At 38.2% G+C, this 19,901-nt stretch overlaps 1 protein-coding gene across 5 annotated transcripts in view; it reads left to right on the forward strand.

Moving 5' to 3' along the window:
- The window catches only part of GRM5 (glutamate metabotropic receptor 5), a 530,088-nt gene extending 520,466 nt beyond the window's left edge, over positions 1-9,622 (forward strand). For 2 of the 5 annotated variants that reach the window (XM_065881635.1, XM_065881636.1), the window contains one exon: positions 8,734-9,622. In XM_065881635.1, the coding sequence (XP_065737707.1) occupies positions 8,734-9,622 (889 nt within the window). The remainder of the gene's footprint in view (positions 1-8,733) is intronic. The other 3 variants (XM_065881638.1, XM_065881637.1, XM_065881639.1) reach the window with 3 other exon arrangements.
- Positions 9,623-19,901: the final 10,279 nt, after the last annotated feature.

The raw sequence follows: 19,901 nt of genomic DNA on the forward strand, positions 1-19,901 counted from the left end.
AAGAACTTGGGGGAAGTAGCAGCAATCCTAGACCATCAGGCACTTTAATAACCCACCCTGATTGACCATGGAACATTCTGAAAAGGCCTCCGCTGCTGTTAGACCAAAGGTAAGTTAAAATAGGGCTGAATGGTTCTCCTCCCGCTAGGATTTTATTAGGGACTAAATGCCTACTAAGAGATGTCCTCTGAGGGAATTATCTTAGAAGCACGCAGCCACTACTCCAGCTCCAGCTACTTAAAAGAGAGGTGAAAGTCCACCACGGGGTTGTTAGAAGGGTTTCACAGGGTTAAACACATGGAATTAGTTTCTTTGCCGTATATGCGAGATGTATATTAACTGGATCTTGTTTATCCATGTTATTTTAACATTCCCCAGGCTTTAAGACCTCGGTAAGCTCCACTTTATTTGCAAATCCTTCCCTGAAACTTCTTTCCCCCGTGAGCAACCCTTTCTCTGAATTCCTCTAATACCAACAAGAAAAACCCAAAGCGCAAGGACAAATGTCTTTTTTTCACAATGGTTTTCATATCAATATGTTCCTTTCCATCCTCATTTTGGCCACAACTGTTAGCATCTTACACTGTATCCCTGCACTATTAAAACAAGCTCTTAAATCTACTCTGGGTACCACTATTGCTTGTGTCAAATCTTCTTGGTTCCTCATTGCCTGAAGGACTAATTAACTTAAATATTAATTAGGCTTGAACGTCTTCCTGAAGTAGGACCAGGACTGGGGCCAGACAAGGAATAAGGTCAATGGATGAAGCTGTAGTGAAGGTTTAAAGAAGATTACGGCATATACGGTTCCTGAGTTCAACTGTTTTTGTTGAGCTCGAGAAAGATGATCAAATCCATAAAATATTAAATAACAACAGAGAATTCTTACAGTTGAAGAATAACAAAGTGATGGGTACTTCTTGATATATCCATTTATTGATTGATCAAGCATGTAGCTGACATATGCATCTAATAATCAGAGCATCTTTCTGGTCTAACATATTAGACCACCCATTTATGCCAGACACTAATAAGAAGTCCAAGGCTGATTACTAATGAGTTATTAAAATAGCAAAAGAAAGTATTGGGTTGGCCAAAAAGTTCGTCCGGGTTTTCCTGTGCGATGTTTCGGAAAACCTGAACGAACTTTTTGGCCAATCCAATAGAAGAAAGAAGACTCTTGTAGGTCATGGGTGGCCAGGAAGAATTTTTACAGCAGACAAAAAAGTCTAAACTCTACCTTCTGATGCCTTAACTTCTTACTCTATACCTACACAGTCACACTGGACTACTGGTTATTTCCTGGAAAATTCTTTGTGGATTCCTGGACTTCTGTCACTGCTATCCTTCCTGGAGAGCAATGCTTAGCACTCTCTTTTTGGATTTTGCCATAACCTACTAATTATTCAAGGCCTAGGTGCAATCTGCCTCCTGTAGGCAGGCAACATTCCCTGGCCAACCCCCTCCCACTAGAAATGATTTCTTCTTGTGAAGGTTTGAATCCCTTGTGATCCGTCCCCTCTAAGAACTCAATGAACTGACTGCTTGTTCCCATGCTCCACCATCCCTCACTCACCTCATGTTTAGCATCCTTCCTCCTGGCCATCTGCTTCCTCATTTCAAGATCCTAGGTAAAAGGAAAACAACCTCTATCAGAATACTGTAATTCATATTGTTAGCCTTCTTCTGTAAGTATGTTCTCTTGAAATCAATTACACCCTCTTTGAGGGAAGTCTCTTACATCAGTAACTCTCAGCCGCAATACCAAAAAGCACCGATGAATCAAAATCATTGGCAAAGGTACCACAGATCACTTACTACCAATATTAGATGAAATACCAAAATTTTCAAAATAGTGCAGATTTAAGATTATCCCTGAAATTACACCACTCTCATTTACTGGTATTCCAAAATAAGTCAGAGAGAAAATAAGTGTGCTACACACAGGACAACTGTCTTCTGTTGAATCACAACATGAAAGAAAAAGGCTGAAACTGCCTTATAATATTAATGTATATGGCTGTAAGCTTCAAGGGCCTTCATCATCAAGGCATCCAGTCATCATCCTTGACAAATATAGGTGCTCAATCCACCTGTGCTATTTGAGTTAGCAACCAAAGAGAGATGCAGGGTGTTTTGAGACTGCAAAATATATTGCAGTGTCAAGATTAAGAAGTAAAGCAGGGCTTCCCTGGTGGCGCAGTGGTTGGGAGTCCGCCTGCCGATGCAGGGGACACGGGTTCGTGCCCCGGTCCGGGAAGATCCCACATGCCGCGGAGCGGCTGGGTCTGTGAGCCATGCCCGCTGGGCCTGCGCGTCCGGAGCCTGTGCTCCGCAGCGGAAAAGGCCAGAACAGTGAGAGGCCCGCGTACCGCAAAAAGGAAAGAAAAAAAAAAAAAGAAGTAAAGCAATACAGGGTAAGAGAGAATATAAATCAAATTACTACTAACTTATCTACTTAAACACACATACCATCACAGGTAACATCTGAGGCTCTCTGCCATGGAATAAGGAGAGCTCACTTCAAAAAACAAATATGGACAGTGTACTGTCATGGAAAATGGAATTGAAAATCATGACATGGTATTAGTCCCCCCTTTGTCATTTTCTCTGTAACCCTGGGTAAATCACCTATTCTGAGTCTTGGTGTTCTCATTTTTGGAAGGAGGATAAACACTTTGATCCTATCAACCTCTGATAATCAGTGTTCCTAAAAGTGCTTTATAAAGCACTATGAAAACAGGTGGTATTGCTTTGATTATTATGCCTCTATCAGGTAATTTAGTCCTTGACTTCATTTCCATTTACCCAAGTGTTTTTCTCTATATGTGCATCTCTAATGCATACATCATCCTGGCCATTTAAATTGTTTTTGACAGCAGAATAGCTATTTACATCCATTTATGCTATAACTGGGTAAATTTATATAGATGATTCTGCCATTTTCTTATATATTACGGTGTGTTTTTCAGTGTAATTGTCAAAATCAAGATGTCAGGTTTTAGGCAAGGCTCAGAAAGAAATTCTCCCACCTAATTTAGAATGTCTGAATGTAAACAATATCAGATTCCTCAGTATTTTTTAAAACTATATTTCCATATTTTGTAGTTCAAAACAAATTACTGAAAGCAAAATAGACTGATTTATAAAAGTTTAAGATAAAGCAGAAACTAACACACCCCTGTAAAACAATTATACTCCAATAAAGATGTTAAAAATTTTTTTAAATTAAAAGTTTAAGAAAATGTGCAGAAAATGGAACTGCAATTGTAAATTTTCTGCTTATAATATTCCTTACTTCATAAAATTATTTTATTGACCTAATATTGTCTGATGTCATTCCAAAGACATATTTGCTAATGATGTTACAAGGTTTTTGTATTTTTTAAATACATTTTTGTATTAGGAAGCTCATAACCTTACTATACCTCTCTCCTGGCTACCTCTTAACTCAAAATCACAAAAAAAGAGAGGTTTAGTAATGAAGATAATTTTTTCATAAAAATAATTTTTTGATTTTCAGAGGATACATTTGATTTTTCTTATGCCCTGAAACTATGCAACTTAGGAAAGTATTAATAAACAATGTAATGTAACAAAAGGAGGAGAAGGGCCTTGTTTTTTTTTTTAATTCAGTGAAATATTCTGAGAATCTTAATTGCTTATATGCCATTAATAAAACCTTAAACGAGTTCTGAGGGAAAAAAAATCACACAGATCATTCAACAGCCATTTAACATGAACACAAAAATTCTAAATTCCTGGAGTTTTTTGACAGTCAAACTCTCTCTTTATTAATATTTGCTTCCTAACGATGGTGCGCCATGGCAGTATGCTCTAATGCCTGCAGGTTTTGGGGATGAGTAGAGAAATTGGGAGAGGTCATTGAGCTGACATTTGGAGCCTGCTTGAAATGAATAAGTTAGTTAAGTGTCCCACATGGAAGAGAAGAGGGAGAACAAACTTCTGAGAATAAAGGTAGAAGGTGTCATTTTGGCAAACCCAAAATCTAAACAAAAAGCAAACAAACAAAAAAGCCTAACCCTCTAATAACCCTCTTTCTTACTGAAAGGCTGAATTTTGTGGTTTTTGTTTTTCCAGAAATTAAGTGCAAATCATCATAAAAATGAGAACTTTAGACTACATAGTACTACATATGGCAAAAGGGCTAATTGGTGCCTGCAAAAACCAAGGTTTCTGTGTTGTTTTCTTCTCTTTTGTTTGGCCAGTTTGTCCTCCTTCCCAGATGTAGCAGACCATTGGTTCTGTCTCTCCCTCCAATCTTCTTTCCTCTTCCTCCTTTTCTAATGCCCAAAATATTAGCTGGGAAAGGTGAAGTGTTGTAGACAGGTAAGGAAAAGTTTGTTCCTTTTTCTTACCTCAGGCCCTAGGACAAATGTATAATCCTGAGGTTTAAAAAAAAAAAAATTATCAGCCTAAATACTAATAAACAACATTTTACCTCCATTGAATGGAAAGTTTGATGGCGATAACCCCTTGCAGAGGTGCTATGCTTTATAAAACACCCTAATGTATATTACTGTTTTGGTTCCTCCCAGAAATCACGTGAGGTCAGAAAGGGTGGTTCACTTCTATTTTTTACCAATAAGCAAAGAGGTTCAAAGGTATTAAGTGACTTGCCCAACATCAATCAAGGCCAGATCTTGGAGCCACACTCTGGGTCCCCGGCTGGTAACTGCCTCAACAAACTGTCATCACTGAGAAGTTTCACTAAAACAGACATACACGAACTACAAAAAAGAAATCAACACTTCCTTTGTGATTTTCATGATAGACATCAAGATCTGTCTTGTTGTACTTAGTTTATGAAATACCTTTTCATACATCCTTTTCAGTACACACTGAGTACTAATGATTACATTGAGTTATATAAGAAGTAGATGGATCCTCAAGACAAAAGAATTTCATTAATATTGAATGATTTTTAAAACTTAATTCTAACAAAAGTAATTAGTATGAATTTTTTAAAATGGAATGCATTTATCCACTCAATTATTAGCCAAAAAATATTATTGAGCAGGCAATGCACTGGGTATTGTGGATATAACAGGAAATGAAGAACCTTCTGTCTCTGCCTTCAAAACACTCCATCCAGCAGATGAGATGGACATACAACAAAGAGTTATTCAGTGCCTATGGCAGGGACAATGGGAATCTAACCCAGTCAGGAGCGGGGTCAGGAAAGCGTCCTTCAAGAGAAAGCAATTAAGGAAAAGTCAAAAAAGAAAAAAAAAAAAAAGATAGGAAGTACTTAGATAAAAAGGAAGGAAAAGGCAGAGGAGGCAGCTCAATGAAAGATCAGGAAGAAGGAAACTTTGGAAGCAGAATAATGTTAAATTTAGTGGAGGAGAGGTGATCACCCAAGGTGACAGCATAGGGTGAGAAAAGACACGCCGCAGAAAAAAACCCCTGTAACTCCAAAGCTGGGTACAATCGGTCAGGGCAAGAAGGAACAACCAGAAGTATGTTATGGCCTTACCATAAATACTTACTTTGCACTGAATTCTCTGTTCCTCAACCAGAGCTCAAAACAGCCTTGGGTACAGTCAGCCCTTCGTATCCCCTGGGTATTAATTCCAGGAGCCCCAGCAGAGACCAAAGGCCAAGCTGCTCAAATCCCTTACCTAAACGGTCCTCAATGAATACAGTCGGTCCTCAGTATCCTCAGGTTTCGCATCCGCAGATTCAACCAACATTAGACCTGACTGCTTTGAGTTGCATCCGCAGATGCGAAACCGCAGAGGGCCGACTGTAACATATTATTTTTGTTTCTTGAAACTTAGTATTCACACAGAATGCAAAAAATAACATCTTTGATACCTTCTCCTTACCAGAACCTTTCACTTTCATTGTCTCATTTCATCTCCTCACAACAATCTTCACCAAATCATATACTATCTGCTTTTTTTTTCTGAGGCTTAAGGAGATTATTATTTTCCAAACATCTAGAATGGCAGATCCAGAATTAGAATACAGATTTTAGGATCCTTCGTCCATTGCACTTTCCATACACCACACAACAGCCCTGTTGCCTTAAGAATCCTATTCATCCATCAAATGCTCATTAAGATCTCGCTGTGTGCCAGTGAACAAGGTAGATAAGGTTCCTGTCTTCATAGAAACTACATTCTATTGATAAACAGATTAACGTCTCTTGTAGGTCAGTTTTTTCTTAAGAATCTCCATTTGCTTTGGAGAAAAAAATATTCCATGACCCAGGAAATGAAATGAAGTGCTCAGATTTGGACTCCATGTCTCTGGTGTGTCCTGTGTCCATTTCCATTGTTATTCAGATTGTCTGGTACACTCTCTCCCAAGTGGCCACAGATCCTGTGACACTGTGAGCAAAGACATGGCCAGGAAAGATGGCAGTACTTTGTAGAGATTGCTTGGTTAGGACAGTTTCCTTCTCCCACATTGAAAACCCAAAGGTTTTTCAATCTGCTCTCATGTTTGGGAGCCCAGCTACATGTGATTCCAATGACTGTCACTGTTAAAGTTATGTTCCATCAAAACCTCTCTGTGCTGGGAGCAAAAACTTTCCTAGAGCTTGGTAGAATGAATCCAGTTATACTTCTAGTTTCTAGCCCATGCTTTGTGTCAAAAGTGGCCTCAGCTACCTGAAAAACTAATTGTCCCTACGGACATGTCTGTTTCTTATCTTGCCAGTAGGAGAGAAATGGGGTTGTTGGCAACCATCCTCCCAATCAAATCCCATAAATCATCTGTTCCATTTTTTCTGTGCCATGTTCCAGAAGTTAGTGGACACTTGGGAAAAAGAAAAGTAATGCACTGAAAACATAAAGGGTGGCAGGTCAGGTTAATGCAAAAACGTAAAAACAAACCCTGAAACTCTCTGGGAAGGAAGTTAACAGGTTGGCAGGGTCCCTTCTGCTGTGCTGGGAATGCACAGCAACCTCCAAACCTGGAAATAATTTGTTCATTATTTGCAGGAAAAGGGGTGAGGGTGGAGGATATTTCACATTCAAGAATTCTGAAGGACACCAGGTTGCAATACACTGGGTATATTAAATGGAATGAGATTTCAGTGCAAGGAGCAGAGAAAGGAAGACCACAAAGTGGAAAGGGACAGATGAAGACATGGGGAGCAGTGTGGGAAAGAGGCAGGAAGCGTGTTGTTATAGGGGCTGCAGAAACAGTGGTCCCTTATCAAGGGAGCGGACGTCTCAAGCAAAAGAGAATCTCGAAGTTGCAGTTGGCAGTCCCAAGACAGGTGGGCTCCAAACACAATTCAGTCCCTTGTCTGATAAAGGCAGGTCAGCCCTCCAGCAAGGAGGCCAAGGGAGCAATGGGAACCCAGGGAGAAAGGATAACTTCTTGTTAGAACTTCTCAGTTTGTGAAACACCTGCTGCAGAATCACTTTAGGGAGCAGGGGGCTGAGTGCCTGTAAAATGCATAGATCCGTGGAACCCAATCTGGACAATCAGAATCTCCTGGGGTTCACCCGGGTATTTGACAAATACCCCAGGTGAGTCCTATGCACAATTAAGTTTAATAGCCACCAGCTGAGATGATAAAATTGGGTGGTCAAAGCCTTTGTTCAGAGACTGCCCAAGGCTATCTCTTGGTCACAGCATCTAGAACAGAGCTGCCTGGATGTAGCAGAGCCCCTAGTTACAGAGATCTTGTATTCCTTTGTGGGAAATCACACCAGGATCTCTCAATATAAGATCCCTGAAGGTCAGAGCACATCACCTGACCATAGGTGAGGCTCTCGATAGTTTGTGGTTCCAGGTAAGGAAGGCACAGTCAGGCTCTGAGGCTGAGGCATCAGCCTCATTAGATTCTTTCTTCACCAGAGCAGATTTCAGTTCCCAGAGTAGAGACGAAAAAGGACTACTTGGGAAAAAGAAGAGGGAGAAAGGTCCTAAGAAACCATGTCAGCCAGACAACACTCATCGAGACCCTAATTCGAAACTATAAGCTAGATGCCAAAGGCAATAACACTGCATGCTCCCTCACAGATTTGTTATTCAAGTTTTAGGCCTTAAAATAAATGCGTGAGGAAATTTCTACCAAGTAGAAGAGTTCTAATTAATTACAAATTAGTGTATGTGTTCACTGAATTTGTATCTTCCACCAGATACGCCAGACTAAGTACAAACATGTTCAAAGTCAGGAGTTCTTACAGAAATCCCTAGTTTAATGCACCAACCATGGGCGTGCAGAATAAAAACTCAATTGGAACCACTATCTACTTCCTGGTAACCCCTGACTCCTACCCCTTCCCTGCCCTCCGATCACTGGGTTGAGCTGAGGTCCTAGTTCTGTTTCCTTTCAGAGGCTGCCCACTTTGGGAAGCCCGTGCCCTGTCACCGGAACGTCTGCACACAACCACAATACTGCAAGCCCTAGCTTCTAGGTCTGCAGCCTAACCAGCTGTTGCACTCACGAGTGGTCTCAGAACTACTGCAGAATCCCCATACACAGCCCTTTATCCACACTAATATCCCCTTTGACACACTTCCGTGGTCATGATGAACGGAAGACCAGATACAAGAAAGCAGCCTTTCACTCAAGCAAGCAAAAGCCACGTCCAAGATCTCTTTCCCTGGTGTCCTTTGAGGCCCTATTTCCTGAGAAAACAAGAAAAGCCCTCCCCAGTCCGAGTCCCACGGCCGCCCACCACCGGGGAAGCCCTCCCGTCCGGGGCCTCGCGGAGTCACCTCTTGTCTCTCTTCTCTCCGCAGCTCCAATGGAAAATCTGTCACGTGGGCGCAGAACGAGAAGAGTAACCGGGGGCAGCACCTGTGGCAGCGGCTGTCCATCCACATCAACAAGAAAGAGAACCCCAACCAAACTGCCGTCATCAAGCCCTTCCCCAAGAGCACGGAGAGCCGCGGCCTGTGCGCGGGCGGCGCGGGCAGCGGCGCGGTCGCGGGCGGCGCAGGCGCGGGCGGAGGCGGGCCCGAGCCCCCGGACGCCGGCCCCAAGGCTTTATACGACGTGGTGGAGGCCGAGGAGCACTTCCCCGCGCCCGCGCGCCCGCGCTCGCCGTCGCCCATCAGCACGCTGAGCCAGCGCGCGGGCTCGGCCGGCCGCACGGACGACGACTTGCCGTCGCTGCACTCGGAGCCCGCGGCGCGGAGCAGCTCGTCTCAGGGCTCGCTCATGGAGCAGATCAGCAGCGTGGTGACCCGCTTCACTGCCAACATCAGCGAGCTCAACTCCATGATGCTGTCCACCGCCGCTCCCGGCCCCGGCGCGGGCGCCCCGCTCTGTTCGTCCTACCTGATCCCCAAAGAGATCCAGCTGCCCACCACCATGACCACGTTCGCCGAGATCCAGCCGCTGCCCGCCATTGAGATCACCGGCGGCGCGCAGCCCGCGGCCGCGGCCCCGCCGGCTGGGGGCGCTGCCCGGGAGCCCCCGGCGGCCGGGCCCGAGGCTGCGGCCGGCAAGCCGGACCTCGAGGAGTTGGTGGCTCTCACCCCGCCGTCCCCCTTCAGAGACTCGGTGGACTCGGGGAGTACCACTCCCAACTCGCCAGTGTCCGAGTCGGCCCTCTGTATCCCATCGTCTCCCAAATACGACACACTTATCATAAGAGATTACACTCAGAGCTCCTCGTCCTTGTGAATGTCTTTGGAAACCACGCTGGGTTCCCAAACGGAGCCGAGACCTCCGGTGTTCCCACAGACACAGTCGCCTGATTAAGACCCGAGGTGGAAGACGCCAAGTACACCTGTAATGGAAACAAGAGATTAATAGTGCTATTCAACATCAACCGACGAAGACACCAACTACAAATCTTTTGGCAGATCTTCTTCTAGTGGCCTTAGAAAACATGGGCTTTTAAGAAACACTGCTTCTGTTTTTGAGGGCTGACAAGGAGTCTGTTGAAACAGTTACATACTAAGTGCTTTGCTCTAGGGAAGCAATGAGTGTGAAACAGCGTAACGGAGGGGAAAAGGCATAGTTAATAAGCAACTGTAAAAATATATGTTTTGTTTGTTTACGTTAATTCTTTTCCCAGAAGATTCTTTGATTCACCAAACATGAATGTACATTTTCTAACAAACTCAAAATCTGGGACCAAAACGTCAACTTTTCTCTTCCTCTTTTTTTTTTCTTTTTCGTTTTTTCTTTCCTTTAACGACCTTGGAAAGCAGTACTTGGGCCCAGTATTTACTGAGGCCTTGATGTGAGTGTGTCCCATACACAACACGCAACTGTATGAAGAGGGCTGCGCTGATGTATGTAGGGCTTTTACCAGACTTTCCTCTCCAATTTGGTTGTGACATCCTCTTCCAAAAGCCTGCATCCTGGATTCCACCTAGTTATTTCAATTCACCTCCATTAACTAAGAAAACCAGTGGAAGATTTCTTGACTATTTCACCATGTTGCCAATCAATACTGGAGTAGCAAAAAATATTTTCTGGAATACTGTTTTGTAATTCCCTCACTGGGGTGCGTTGTGTAGCTGGAAATTCTCTTTATAATAATAATAATTCTTGAGCTCCAGCTTGGCTATCTCTTTCATGAAATGTGGTCACTCCTCATTATGAATGCATTGCCAGCTAAAATATTTAAAGTACGCATTTGGGCTTCTTCATTCCTTTCTTTTGAAAACCTGATGCACAAAGAGCTCCTCTGTTCTTTTCAAGTCCCACCACTGGAAGAACGGTCCATAGACCCAATGAAGACATTGTCATGATTGGAGGGACTGTTCAAAAAATTAACACGATCTTAATACACTGGAAATTTTAAACTGTGTCAAGTCGGCGTAGCAGAGATTTAGCTATGCCAGTGAGCAGTGATTTTAACTTTTCTTGGCTGCTGAAACAGGGCAGCTATGAACTATGACAAATGTAGATTTTTCAAAGCAATACAGAAAACTGAAACAGAGGAACCTTAACGAATATAAACCACACAATCTTTCTTAGCCATTCCAAAAAGAGGCAAAGCAATTATTAATATTTTCCTTTTTAAAATAATTATTAATATAATTTTGTGCACTTCATACTGTCACTTTTTAAAAACTGCAGAAAAGAGATTTAAAGTTATAATAGAAATACCTGTGCTTTGATAGGCTCATACAGGTAGAATTCATAGCTCAAGACCTGCATCCACTGTCATCTCTTTCTTCCTCCCATTACAGCTATCCTCAGGTGCCAAATGTTTTTGATTTTTAAATAAGGATAGTAATAAAAGGAGGAGGTGTCCTATAAATTTAAAGTTCAGTTGACCCAGCCTTATACTAAAGATAGCCTTATGAAAAAGATTTGCTATGAGGCAGAAGTATATTTTTAGCAGAGAGAAAGATAAATAAAAACCTTTTTCCTTTAGCTCAATATCCTTATTTTGGTAAGTATTTTTTATCTCACATCTACTTAAAAAAAGGAATTGAGAACTGGAAATATATCCATTAGCGTAATTTATCATTCCCCACTTTTAAAAGTTATAATAAATATACTTCTACACTTTACTTTCCTGATAACTGTTCTTATATTAAATTATATTAAATCAAATCTCCCAATAGAAAACATTAAAAGCTAACATTAATTTACTAAAATATAAAATTTTTTAAATCAGACCTCCAATGACAATTTAAAAATAGCATCATTAGAGCCCTTCGATCCCAAATATTATAATGACTCTTGAAACAGTGAATCTAGCTAAGTTTTATGGTTTCATTGAAAGCAATGTCTGCCTCTACTTTAAAAACAAATGTAAATATTTTGAGTATTAATATCCCTGGATTCTCATCAAAAGGGTGGCATTCACCTGGGGATTACTGTCTTGATTTAAGTATCAAAACCTTTCTAAGTATGCTGTATCTGAGTTTTAAAATTTTGTTTCATAAAACACTTACGTTGGTTTCCATTGTATTCTTAAGTACAAGTTTCACTGTGTTGACCAATAGAAGAACATTTTTAAAACTTTCTCCATGATCAAATTCCTTTCTAATTTTTTAGTAACATATTTCTTTTAAAAGTACACTACCTTGTGAGAAAATCCGTTAGAAATTAAAATTTAATGTGAATAAATTACCATCTGATAATTCCATATGAGCTAATAGTCAATTGTAATAAGAAAAATAATTTATTCAATTAGAGGAGAACAAGATGTATTTTTCAGTGTATTTATATAACCCTTTGCCACTTCATTCAATACATTGTATAATATATAATATTATTAGTAATGCATTCTTGGGATCTTTTATTTTGGAATGATGCTAACTCTGTCTCTTTGCCAATTCTAATACCAGGTTCCAAGTAATAAGTCTACAATACAAAGAGAACTGAATATTCATTCTAGGGCTAGGATATGAACTTCACAATTCATTTGAGTACCTATTTTCATTGAATTTCCTTGAAAACAGTCTGTTCCTGGTGCCCAGTGATAATTCAGTCAGGACCAGCATGACTAAAAGGAAGGGGAAAGTTCAGTGGAATGCTAAGTTTCAGAAAAGTGACCCTAAAGGACAGTTTGGTCCCAGAATGAAAAAAAGAAGATCTAGTTTGATCAAATTATACGGACTATCTAAGAAGTCCACCCTTCTTCTATTGTGGGAAAGAGTGGTGGCAGCCTGAGAAGACTGTATCTGCATTGGAAAGAACCAGAACCAACTCTCTGGGGTAGGGGTGGGGAGCAGAAAGGGAGTGTGGAAAGGAAAACGGTATGAGATTTGATTGAAGCAAAGAAAAAAAAGAAATCCCCCAATGTGCCAATCCTTGTTGGTAACAGTCTTTCCCAAATTTCTGCTGTTACCAGCACGTGATCAGGTAGACTAGGCGCTATTTCTGACTGTCCATGAATTGTATAATGGCTCTGCTGCAGTTCTGTGACTTCCAAACCAGGAATTAAACACTTTTTAAGGAAAAAACATTTCCTGTGCTAGTCTCCCGGCAAAATGTACATGTTTTGGAGACTTCAAAGGTATTACCTGAGTTCACATTTAGCCACAGCTTATTAATAACCCTCAAGCTGTCAGAATCTCTATAGTTACCATTTACAATTTTATACTGTGAAAAAATACAGATCAGTGAAAAGCATAAAGATAAGTCGGAATTCACTTTAAAGAGGGTCTGAGGCCTGGCAGATGCTCTACTATCTGTTGAAGAACGAAGCATGTATAAAATAGTTGGCTGAATTTCACTGATCTTCCCAATGTGAACAAATATACTATGTATATTGTGTGTATTTCTAGAATTCAATGGCAGCTGCTGGTGGTGTTGTAATTAGAAATCTATATAGAATATAGATGTTTTAGAGAGATGGTGCCAATCCTAAAAGATTTGTGTGGGCTACAAGTGCTTGTACTTACTTTTTTCTGCACTTTAACTGATTTGGTTTTAAAATGATGTGCACATATCTGTCTTTTTTTCTGTTGTTGCAGCTTGTGCTATTAAAACGATAGAGAATGTTAAATTATTTTGATGTGAATTGCAAATGATTTTTTTTCATAAAGTTTAACATTTTTATCAGCATTGTTTTGCTTTGTACTTGTATAAATGTATTTTATTTTAGTATTTTAAAATACACTTGCCTGTTTCTCAGTTGTCTAAATCATGTTAGAGCTGGTGTTTGTGAAGTCAGTTACTTTTTGAAATATATTAAAAAAAGAAACTATGATATGACTTTAAGATTCTTCCCCTTAAATGTTTAGATTGTTGTCTTAATAGCGTTTTCTATGACCCAAAGAGCCATACTATTAATTCATCTTAAATTCTGAATGATCTACACATTCGAGTTATGGGGTTTACAAAGCAGCCTGTGGACAATAGATTAAAATGAAAATATAAACCAACCACAAACCAACCAGAGATGCTGTCCCCAGAGGCACCTATAAATACCTTTTAAGACATAAATAAATAGTTATATTAAAACAAGGAAGCATTAAAACAAGGAATATAAGTTCTTTTTGTGTCTGGAAATACCAATACAAATTATAGGTATAGTTCCACAATTATCTGTGTTGATAGATGTAACATCACAAAAATAATATAGATTATGCACATGTGTGTATATATATGTATGTATGTGTGTGTATATATATATCCGTGTCTGTATATGTATATAAACACACACATCAATGTAGATATTTCACTTTGAGTCCATCTGTATATGTTTATATGTGTATGTATGTATGTATGTATGTATGTTTGTGTGTGTGTGTGTGTGGGCATGTCTATATAATTTTGCCAGAAAAAAAAATTACTTGTCAAATCACTTTTTACTTTCATAGATTCTTAAGCAAATTTACACCCCCTGAAAACAACTTGGCTAAAACCTAAAAGCATAATGTAGACTATATGAATGATGTATGGAAGAGAAAATGTAAATTTTAAAATATAGCCTCTCTCTGCTTCCCTACATTGTATTATTTGTACACATTTAATATATATATACATATATTCTTATATAAGTTGATACAAACTATGTTTGAACTTTAAAAAGAAAGCCATTTTTTGGTCAAACTCTCTAATTCAGTGTCTTCTATTCTGAAGTAATCCAAATGGGCATATGTTTATATAAACTTGAGATTGAAGTAAGATATCTAGACTACATACATTATCTCCTAAAGATCAAAAGAGTTATGTAAGACTCCATAGAACCAATGGAGGCCAGATAAAACCAGCTGATGCAATAGAAATTTAAGTTAAAATTAAATTTAATTTAATTTAAAATTAAATATTTTAAATTAACTTTTACTCCAGACCCAACACATTTGGTTTTGTCATGACATCTAAGTCTTTTTGTATGAACATTTATACAAATAGGCTAGTTATGTGGTATATATATCAGAGACATTTGGCTTTTTTATACATAACTTGTATTTTTACTCATTGACATAAAACAAAGCCTTACATAACTAGCATGTTTCTATAACAGGATAAATGTTATATAATAAATTATATGACTGATATGTTCATGAAAATTGCAATTTAATATAGTAAATTGTCTTTTCTGAACTGATGAACCGTAATAAATGTTTCACAAAATAAAAGTTTTAGATTTTTAAAAGTTTGGAAATCATAGTAACTCCAGGTTGGATGGCTGCCTTCATCTCAGAACTTGCCACTCTTCTTTAAATATGCTAATATGCATTAACCCTGGAAGTTTTTTTGGTTTTTTTCTTATAAGTAGTCTCCTCAGAGTAGAACTTCATAGTATGAGTTTTGGAAATGCTATGATATAAAATTTATAATCTGTAGACACTTTTTCCTTTAGTCTTGAAAATTAATTGCTATTTCCATGATGATCTCCTAAGGATTTTGGAGAAGAAAACATGGATTGATATCATCAATCATTTCAGAGCCATTCTACTGAATCATGGAAAGCCTTGCTACATTTTATTATCCATTTTCCTCCTATTTTCTGATTTCTCAGAGCTCTACCAGCACATTAACTTTACTCCCAGGGGTCAAGCTGAGGATTTTCTTTTTCTTTTTCTTTTTTTCAATCGACATGTTGGATGCTTTCCTTAACTCCCAACAGCCTCAGATGAAACAATATGTGAGATAGTAGCATTAGTAGATGTTAAGTAGCCAGTGAACTATATTCCAAGAGCAGTAGAAGGCTATTGGAGTATCATCCATAAGTTATTTTAGAAACTTTTTTCACGTGTTTTCTAATTTACCTAAGTAATCAAAATTACACGGCCGCATCTAACACATGTACCATACTAATGCATTTCTACTCCTGCATGTTCAAAATAATGATTTCTACCTTTTACCTCCCTGTATGTTGTGGTACTCTCTGTCATATGCTTTCTGTCTCTAAAGAGCTCAAATCACATCATTAGCCCTAGTGCATTAGCCCATTCTTCAAGGAGGCATGAAACACTCTAAATGTATGCAGAGAGAAAAGGTCTTATTCCGGGAATACAAATACCCACTCTAATAACACAGGACAAATCAGCAACAAAATCAGGGGAATATCCTGACTAGTTCTATTCTGTCCGTATGAGAGCAAGAAGGCTTTCTTGATAAAGGATTTCTTGATAAAAAGAAGGCTTGCATGGTAACAAAAAGCCCCAAATTCAATTTTTTAAATATAAGAGAAGCCTGAGATACAACTATTTCAAACTGACTAAGTTGGGGTCAGGAACCCAAGAAAAATGCAAGTAATAATGACTAGGCTAATAAACAGATAAAAAGCCTGAATAAATTAAAGGAAGCTGAGAGGCCCTAAGAAAGAATAATGCAATTGTGTTACTGAGTGATGTTATTTGCTGAACCCAGCCCTGGTATATGCAAAACACTGAGAGAGGCAAAGGCAAAATAAACAAAGGTGGGTATAGGAATATTAATGTCTGGCAAGAAGTAATTCAAAATTAAATTTATTAAAAGGGCCAAAAGGGATATTTTAAATTGATAAACATCTACTCAGAAGATAGAACAGTCATGAACCGATATGTGCTTTAAAATATGGCTTTAAACCATACAAAGTAAAGATTATTAGAAACACACACATACATACACGAATTCCACAATCACAACAGACCTCTTTAATATATTTAAATCACAAATACATCAAGAAGCCAAAAAAATAATAGAGGAAGCAAGTAACAAAACCATGAATTATCAGATTTATTTAGAACTTTGTTGGTATTACAGACATTCTTTTCATCATCCATGAAACATTCATAAACATTAACCTTGAATTTGACCACGAAAGAGACCTTAACACATTTCAAAAAGCAAAAATCATACAGGCTACATTCACTGACTAAAAGTCATAACATTTTGAAATTAAAAAAGAAAATGATATCCAAAAGAAATCCTGGGGATATCTCATCTAAGAGCAGTTTTGGACTGAAGAGGAAAACTTAACTAAAATTATATCCTACATAGAAATGAACTTAGAGAAAACCCTGCATACAGTACTCTAAAGAAAAATGCTTTACTCTAAATGTATACATTAAAAAATAGACTAAAATGGCTTCCCTGGTGGCGCAGTGGTTGAGAGTCCGCCTGCCGATGCAGGGTACACGGGTTCGTGCCCCAGTCCGGGAAGATCCCACATGCCGCGGAGCGGCTGGGCCCGTGAGCCATGGCCGCTGAGCCTGTGCGTCCAGAGCCTGTGCTCCGCAACGAGAGAGGCCACAACAGTGAGAGGCCCGCGAACCGAAAAAAAAAAAAATTTTGACTAAAAATAAAATAACTAAAATTTCAGTTGAAGATGTTGAAAAATAAACAATAGAAAAAGAAAATATAAATAACATTAATTAAATCGAAAATCTACTGAAAAATTTAAAGTGATCATTAAAACCAGTCTTTTAATTTTAAAAGACCAACACATTGACAAACGTTTGTCACGTTTAATCAAGTAAAAGAGAAACCACAATTAATACTGTGAGAAAAGAGTCATAGCTACAGATATACAAGATATATAAAAGAAAGCACTAGGTAAAACTTTGAACTAATAAATTTGAAAATATAGGTGACACGATATTCTAGGAAAATATAAATCATCAAATTGAAACAAATACAACTTGAAAACACAGATAAACCAATAATGATAGAATATCATGAAAGGGAATTTAAAAATATTTAACTCTAAGTGGCATACGCCTAATCTTTAGGAGAATCTCATCATGGTGTAGAACACGGAAGTACATGGAAATATCTATAGCTCGTTTTATGACGCTTTTATAACTTTGGTACACAAATCAGATAAGGAGGGACATGAATAGAGTTATAAGCTATTCCCATAAACATCGATTTTAAAATCCCAGATAAACTATTCACACATCAAATTGTGAAATGTAATAAACTAATAACACTTCATGACTAACTATAGTCTACCATTGGATTTTAAGTGTTGTTCAATATTAGGAAATAAAAAATGTAGTTTGCTACATTAACATATTAAAAGAAAAATGTAATCTATATAATAGATAAGAGAAACATTTGATAAAAGTAAACACCAATTCCTGATTAAAATAAAATAAAACAAATTAACAACTAAAAATAAAAGGAAAATTTCTTAAGGTGAAAAAATTCTATTAAAAACCTATTGCCAACATGAGACTTATAGAAAAATATCAGAAGAGTTCCCATTACATCAGGAATGAAAGATGTATTCCATACATGCACAATTCTAAAGTGACAATGGAATTTTTGTCTCAAACAACACATTTTCTGAGAGTTAAATAAAGTGCAAGCATCAGTTGTATTGAGACAGTGGATTTACTTGGGACAACTGCTTATACCTTTACTGTCCTGAGCAAAACAGGACACAGGTCCACTCTAAATCACTACTATTTAATATGGTATTTGATGTCCCAGAGAAAACTCTAAGTCAAGAAAAAGAAAGTAGATATTAATATTTTGAAGAAACAAATCTACTATTAGCAGATTCATCAGCCTATAAAATCTAAAGCAATCAAAAAATAAAATATTAAGATTAAAAATAAAATGTTAAATGTAATGATATGAACAGGCAAAAATAACTAGATGAGCTACCTGACTTTGGGCAAGCAAATTTCTTGTCACGGCTTGTTCAAGAGCATCATAAAACCTGCTAAACTAGTAGGAAAAGTTAAAGATATAAAGAATAATTTTTTAATTGGGAAAAATACTGTAAAGTGTGCTTGACAAAGTGGAAGTAAAGAGGAAGAACGTAGGTGAGAACAGTATCTTGGAAGACTTCCCTAAAAGATTTCCAAAGAACAGAATTTTAAAGGGTCAGTAGATGCTGACCAGATGGATACAAGAGAGGAGAACATACAGGCACAGGGAACAGCCCATCCACTGACACAAGATAGTGCATGGAGTGTTCAGGGAAGTAGCATTAGTTTAATAACTAGAGCTCCTCGGGAGGCTTAAACAAGATAATGTACATTATGTGCACAGTGTTGTGCACATGGAGTATGTTCCTTTGATGCTATAGCTGCTTTAGTAGCAGTACTGGCAGTGCTGGATATTTAGATGTAATAGAATACTACACAAAATACATGTAATCACGCATCTATGTAAAATTGGTTATTCTACTTTTATTCCTGAGCATATGTGCATCATTCTCTAACAACACAAATAAATTCAACCATTCAGAACTCAGAAGGCTCCTAATCTCTCATGATCACACACGTGCATGCAATTGTTTGCTGTAGCAAATATCAGAACAAAATGTAAGAAAGAACTTGATATCGACATTTACAATCAAATTAGACGAAATGAAAAAATGAATTAGTAAATCACCTATGCTTTGTAATTAATAAAAGTAAAAAAATAATACTCAGTAACAACAAAAAATACAGAGAATGTAACAAAGGCATGACATTTGAATCAAGATATTTAAAACTGCGAAGGAAAAAAAAGAAAGGACTTTAGAAATACATAAACGACATTGTGTATGACTTTAGTCAAGCGCCTCCTTCAGTTCTGCAGCCTCCTCCACTCAGATAAACGCCCTTCTCTAGATCGTCTTTTTTTCTTCTATAAGCTGAAACAGTTGTCTTATATCAATCTTACCAAGATTTTCAAAGTTATTCTAGGGCCTTCATGCAGTATAATCATCCATTTTAATCTCTCTGTCTCTTTTTTTTTTTTTAACTGTGGTGATAACACTTATCATCAGATCCACCCTCTTAAAAAAATTTTAAGTGTACAAGATTGTTAACTGTGGGCAACAACTTTGTACAGCAGATCTCTAGAACTTATTCATGTTGTATAACTGAAACTTTATAACCATTGAATAGCAACTCCCCATTCCCCCCCAACTCCTGTCCCTGGCAATCACCATCCTACTCTCTGCTTCTATGAGTTAGACTATTTGAGATACCTCATATGAGTGGAATCATGCAGTATTTGTCCTTCTGTGACTGGCGTATTTCACTAAGCATAATGTCTTCAAGGTTTATCCAGTCTGTTGCATATGGCAGGATTTCCTTATTTTTTAGGCTGA

This window comes from Phocoena phocoena, chromosome 8, assembly GCF_963924675.1.
Source record: "Phocoena phocoena chromosome 8, mPhoPho1.1, whole genome shotgun sequence".
Taxonomy (NCBI): Eukaryota; Metazoa; Chordata; class Mammalia; order Artiodactyla; family Phocoenidae; genus Phocoena; species Phocoena phocoena.